Source organism: Fukomys damarensis, unplaced genomic scaffold, assembly GCF_012274545.1.
Source record: "Fukomys damarensis isolate Sample0158 unplaced genomic scaffold, DMR_v1.0_HiC HiC_scaffold_11, whole genome shotgun sequence".
NCBI classification, from domain to species: Eukaryota; Metazoa; Chordata; class Mammalia; order Rodentia; family Bathyergidae; genus Fukomys; species Fukomys damarensis.
The window spans coordinates 33,875,998-33,882,280 of NW_022900923.1; the positions used below are offsets into that span (position 1 = coordinate 33,875,998).

General features: G+C 31.1%; 1 protein-coding gene across 2 annotated transcripts in view; it reads right to left on the minus strand.

Annotated features, from left to right (window-relative positions):
- The window catches only part of Uchl5 (ubiquitin C-terminal hydrolase L5), a 40,077-nt gene that overhangs the window by 8,700 nt on the left and 25,094 nt on the right, over positions 1 to 6,283 (minus strand). The window contains exons 7-9 of one of the 2 annotated variants that reach the window (XM_010608750.3): positions 5,137 to 5,200; positions 2,735 to 2,837; positions 1,072 to 1,179 (exon numbers count right to left, since the gene is read on the minus strand). In XM_010608750.3, the coding sequence (XP_010607052.1) occupies positions 1,072 to 1,179; positions 2,735 to 2,837; positions 5,137 to 5,200 (275 nt within the window). Of the gene's footprint in view, positions 1 to 1,071; positions 1,183 to 2,734; positions 2,838 to 5,136; positions 5,201 to 6,283 lie in introns of both variants that reach the window. The other variant, XM_010608749.3, reaches the window with a different exon arrangement.

Sequence of the window (6,283 nt, forward strand, 5' to 3'; positions counted from 1 at the left end):
CTTTTAAAAATCCCAAAAATGTGAAAGCACAAACAGAAAAAATTTTTCAGTTGAACTTAAAACACTGTGATTTGATTGGATGTCTAAAATGGGATATATCCTAAGGAATAAAACAAACTTTGAGAAACTTTTCAATTGTTATCATTACTAATACTATTATTCTGAATACATATATTTATTATATACATATATATATATATTATATATATACATCATAGAGGAAAGAAATATTTAAGCTAAAGCTCAAAGAATCAAAATTCTTAGCTCTAAGTGAAGAAATGCAAATTCAGGTATGAAACCCTTTAATCCAAACCTAGATTATTAATATGAATTCTCCTTCTATTTTCTTTTCAAAAATAAGGCAAGAAAAAACACTGTATTTTTTTCTCCAGGAAGACCTAGAAACAATGATCCATCAGTAGCACTGAGCACTGTCAGCACCCAGATAATGATTTTTAAATAATATTGCTACCACAGAAACGTTAGACTTCAAAAAATGGCTGACTCAAATCTGAAGCAAGAAATGTACTGGATGAGTCTGAAACACCCTGTCATATTAGAAAGCAAGGAAGCCATAAAAGAATGAAAGTGTTTCTGAGGATTTAGTTCAGTGGTTCCACCGCCTGTCTCACAAGCACAAGGTCCTGAGTTCAATCTCCAGTACAAAACAAAACAATGACAGTGTTGTATCAAAAAGTCTTAGTAGATAGCTCAATAGTCGAAGAAAGGTTAGTTGAACACAGTTAAGAATAACTGCAGGGGACTAAAGCATCAACTTGTTAAAAATCTATTCTTCACAATGCTTTTAAAATTTTTGGGCTGGGGATATAGCTCAGAGGTAGAGCACTTGACTAACCAGGTCAAGCACATGGGTTAATCCCAGCACAGCAAAAAGTAAAAAAATAAAAAGAAGTCACACTATTTTTATTTGAAGGGTACCATAAAATCAACACACTATTGTGAAAGCTAGTAAATGGTAGTAAGGAAACAAATCAAACATTCAATATACCTTCATCTCAAAATATCATGCTTTTTAATTAAGGTATTAACGGAACATTTTTTAAAACATACCTTGTATCTTTTCAATTTTTGTATTTCTTCTTCAATAAGCATCTGGTTTTTGGCAACTTCTGACTGAATAGCACTTAACATATTACCCTGATCTGTATCCATAGGTTCCTCCTTAGAGGGAAGAAAAAGAAATACCACACCCTAATGATTGAAGCTTATGTCCAAAATATTTTTAAGTGATTAACATAGTTAATTTTTCAAATTTCTACTTGTAACGTTGGTAACAGAATATCAAGCCTAAAAACAGCAATATTAATAGTACTTAAACAGTTAGTACCTTCCATTGTTCTATGTTTCTGTAATAACATGTCTGAATTTTTATCTAAAAAAAAAAAACCTATATTGTGGGCTGGGGATTTAGCTCCGCGGTTCCGTGGCCTGCCTTGCAAGCGCAAGGACCCGAGTTCAATCCCCATACCAAATTAATTAATTAATTAATTAAAATTTAAAAATTTAAAAACCTATATTGTATTATATTATGTTGCTATAATCTTCTACTAAGCTATAAGATAAATTTGCCTACATATACTTTTAAGAAAATGTGACCAAATTGAGAGGGTGGAATAGGAAGAAAATGGCTAAAGGGGAAGTGGGAAGAGGAGGGGTAAGGAAATAAAGGAAAAGAAAAAAATGTGAAAAAATGAAAAAATGGAAACAAAGTCTTTGTAAATAGGGAAGAGAGAAGGGGATAAAGGGAGGACAGGGGTATGGGGAAAAAACAAGAACCAAGACATACCATGTAAAGGTACAAGATCTCGATGATGAATGTATCTATATTGTTTGCTTTAAATGTACCAATAAACTTAATGGAAAAAAAAAATGTGACCAAAGAATCATTAGATATCTGTCCACTAGAAATTCTTTTCTAATAATATTTACTCCATAAAGATAATCATAAAGACAAGTAAAGATCGTATGTGAAGTTTCTCTGGTGTAAAAAACTAAAAGTGTAAATAAGGATCAGAATGTATAATTGATATTGTGAAATGGGAAGAAAACATCTAAAGGAGTAGGGGAAGTGGGAGGGATAGAGGAAAGGAAAGAAGAGAAAAGAAAAAATATAAGAAATGGAAAAACATGGAAACAAAGTCTTTGAAAATAGGGAAGGGTAGAGGGGGTAAAGGGAGCACAGGGGAATGGGGAAAAATTAAGAACCAAGATCTGTCATGTAAAGGTACAAGACCCTAATAATGAATGTAACTGTATTGTATACCTATAATGTTACTACTAAACTTAATGAAAAAAAAAGAGATTGTGAGTGAACCTAAATGTATCCAATTAAATCACTAAGAAATATATTCTAACTTGTTTAATTATATAATAGTTAAAATAGTTCATGCTAGCACTTATTTTGCATTTCTGATTTATGATTTAAGTGTCACATTTAATACTCACAACAACCTTATAAGGTAAACACTATTAAATATTACCCTATGCTACATGAAGAAATTGAGAAATCCACTAAGTAGCAAAAAGAACTAAAGGGCTGAGGATTTAGCTCAGTGGAGCCAGAGATTTAGCTCAGTGGTTCTGCCACCTGCCTCACAAGGGCAAGGTCCTGAGTTCAATCCCCAGTACTAAAAAAAAAAAGAAAAAAGAAAAATAAATACTTTCCTGAGAGAATAACTAAACTAAAAACTTATTTTAAAATATGGCCACAAACCTCTGCAAGTTGTCTTTGTAACTCTGCTATCTTCTGTTCATATATCATTTTTCTGTCAGACACAATCGCCATTAAGTTAAATCGAATTTCACCTTCACTGTACCTAGAAAAAAGTGATTATAAAATTTATAATGTAACAGAATGGTAAACCCAATATTGCTATTAAGATAATCCACTGTGATTACTCCATAATTCTTTGCAGTAAACACAAACCCATAAATTGGCTCACATAAAAAATTGACATTTTTAAAAGCTTTTGTATAGGGAAGATACTAATTATTCAAAAAAAAATTAAAACTGGTCCTATAGTCTCAAGTACTACTTAGGAGGCTACAGGAGAATCATGGAGTTGGAGGCCAACGTGAACAACATAGCTGTAGCTAGACACATCTCAAAACAAAAAGGGCTAAATTTCATCAATATTTTTAAATGATAGTTCCACTTAAAACATTTGAAATATTAAATTTGAAATAAGATTTTCTTCATTTTTCCAAACTCCCTAAGAAATATAAAAAGAATTAAAATAATATCTACTGTTGATATATTAATTATATTGGCAACTTGGTGATAACCAGTCCTTATTATACAATTAAAATAACATTCATGATGCAATTTCTATATTTAATTAATATATTTAAAATTTTAATCTTATATATAAACATGTAAAATACTTATTAATAGTATATTAATACAATGTATAAGTATATCCTATAGTAAGACATTTGAATGCAGTTTGATTTTTCACTATTTAATACCAGTGAAACATCTCATAGCATAAGCTGGTTTATGGTGGGAACTGATATTTAAAAAATTATTCATAACATGTAAATGATACTTATTCCTCACATCAAGTACAGCTTAAAATTCTAGACCTTCTGGACATAATATATTACAAGGAGAAACGGAGGCAGAGATACCAACACAGAGAGAGAATATGAAAAGTGGTATCAGCGGAAGCACTGTTGGGAGCCAGAACTCTCACCACTGCTATAGTAACAGGGAACTCCTTTCCTCCTCAAGTATCAAGAGAAGACAAGTAGGAAACCCGGGTTTCAACTTCTACCTTATTAATAATGAGTAATGAGGTGGTACTCCCAAATTACTCTACCAAAAACGTATTTATTAAAACCAGTTAAAACAGAACATTTAAATATTTAATCCCAAAAATGCTCAGGTTTTGGCCAACAACCACTCATCATATGTAAAAATTATACAAATCTCAACCTGAATAAAAAAAAGACATGGGATAATGAACAGAATTATCTGATAAAGGTTTTAAAAAGTTATTATGAAAATGATTCAATGAGCAATTATGAACCATAGGAACAAGCAAAAAGTCAGTCTCAGCAAAAAAATAGAAGATATGAGAGGAATCCAGAATGAAATTTTACAACTGATATATACAATAACCAAACTAAAACAACTCAATAGATAATTTCAACAACATAATGGAGGGGACAGAGGAAAGAATCAGTGAACTAGATGACAGAGCAATAGAAATTACCCAGTCTGAACAAAGAAAATAGACTGACTGAAAAGAATTAATAGAGTCTCAGGAATCTATGGAACTAAACAAAAAAATCTAACATTTAAGTCCTTGGAATACTAGAAAGGGAGGAGAAAGAGGGTAAAGTTGTAAAGTATTCCGACATATAGTGGCTGAAAACTTCCCAGATTTGATGGGAACAAACCCTATGCAAAATGAACCTAAAGAAATTCACACCAAGGGGCCAGGGATTTAGCTTAGTGGTTTGGCCACACGTGCAAGGTCCCAAGTTCAATCTCTGGTATCAAACAAAAAACAAAAACAAAAACACAAAACACACAAAAGAAATTCATACCAAGAAAGGTCAAAGTCAATTTTCTGAAAATTAAAGATGAAAAAAATCCTAAAAGCTGAAGAGAGAAATACCATACCTACAGAGGAATGACACTGGATAAAACATCAGAAATCACAGAGGGCAAAAATTTTAATATCCTGGCAGTGATATTAAATGATAGTTTTGTAAGATGGCACCGTTTTAAGGTAAAGAATACACATAACCTCTCTGTAGTAATTACAACTGAATGTGAGTATATAATTATTTTAAAATAAAAAAGTTAATTTAATGTTTTAAGAATCCTCAAAAACAAAACCAAACTAAAAAATATTCATAAAAATATATGGCAGTAGAAAGTATCCCACTTAATGCATCAGCATATCTAACGTCTCTAAAACTAGGATGTTATATTCCTACATAAAATGCAGTGATTTTTCTGAAACAGATTTACTGAATGCATTAATCTAATGAAAAGTAGGTATCTGATACATACTGCTAAAACAGTAACAACAATGAAAAATCAAGCTAAAAAATACTACCAACAACAATTACAACTATGTCAATGAATGGCTGAGTATTTACTTTTGTATTCTTTTTTCTATGACTGGCCTTACTGCATTAATCCAGTCATCTTGATTGCACGCACCTAGAAAGAAATTTTAAATGTTAAAACAAAAATAAGAAAAATCAACATTAACATCCTCTCTAAAGTGTGATCTAATATATTCCTTTTTATAAATACTTTAACAAATACAAGATAGTATGAATCTTTTTAGAATAATTATGTCAAGCTTAAATTCTTATTTTCTTGGTAATGATTAGGAGAATGATAATAATTTGCATTATATTATCAAGTCACTTGTAAATACTAAGACAATATTTAAAGTAATAAATTAGGAAGCTATCTCACTTAAACTGACAACCCTTGAGATAAGGATAAAACTGAAGACTTAGAAAAACAGCTTATGTATTAATTCAATCCTTATTTATTCAGTATTGTCTGTCTCTCCACAATCATAACTATAAAATAAAAACTGAAATCCACTCATAATACAAGATCAATTTTACTCAAATATTTTAACTTTATTTTTATTATAAATTGTAGCATAGCCACTAGGTGTACAGTAAAACTAGCTATTGTATTTTTTACTTCCTTTATGCTTGATGATTCAAATGAATAAACAGCTGAGCTGACAGAAGTCAACAGAGACATGCAGCTATCACATCAACTACCAGATTAGGGAAAAGCAGCTTCTACAGAACTAAAGACATTCCATTAACTTTTTAAAAACGAATATGGAAAAATAAGTACTTTTAAATATAGAAATAGCATGTAAAGCTGTATTAGATAAACTATTAGCTCTATATATGGGGTATGAGCAAAAAGTACGAACAAAATTAAACTGTTACCTTTTTTTTTGGTGTGTGGTGCCAGGGATCAAACACAAGGTCCCATATGTGCTAGACAAGCACTCGACCACTGAGCTATTTCCCAGCTCTAAATTTTTTATATATATAAAAGGATAAAGTTTTATGAACCGTATATAGCATCATATTCAACAAAAATTTTGTTGGACTTCAACATAATTTTTAAAAAGAAAATTTAATGAGGTCAGAATAAGGAGTTAAAATGCTTTGGGCGGGGCTGGGGATCTAGCTCAGTGGTGCTGCCACCTGCCTCACAAGCATAAGGGCTCGAGTTCAATCCTCGGTATCAAAAAAAAAAAAA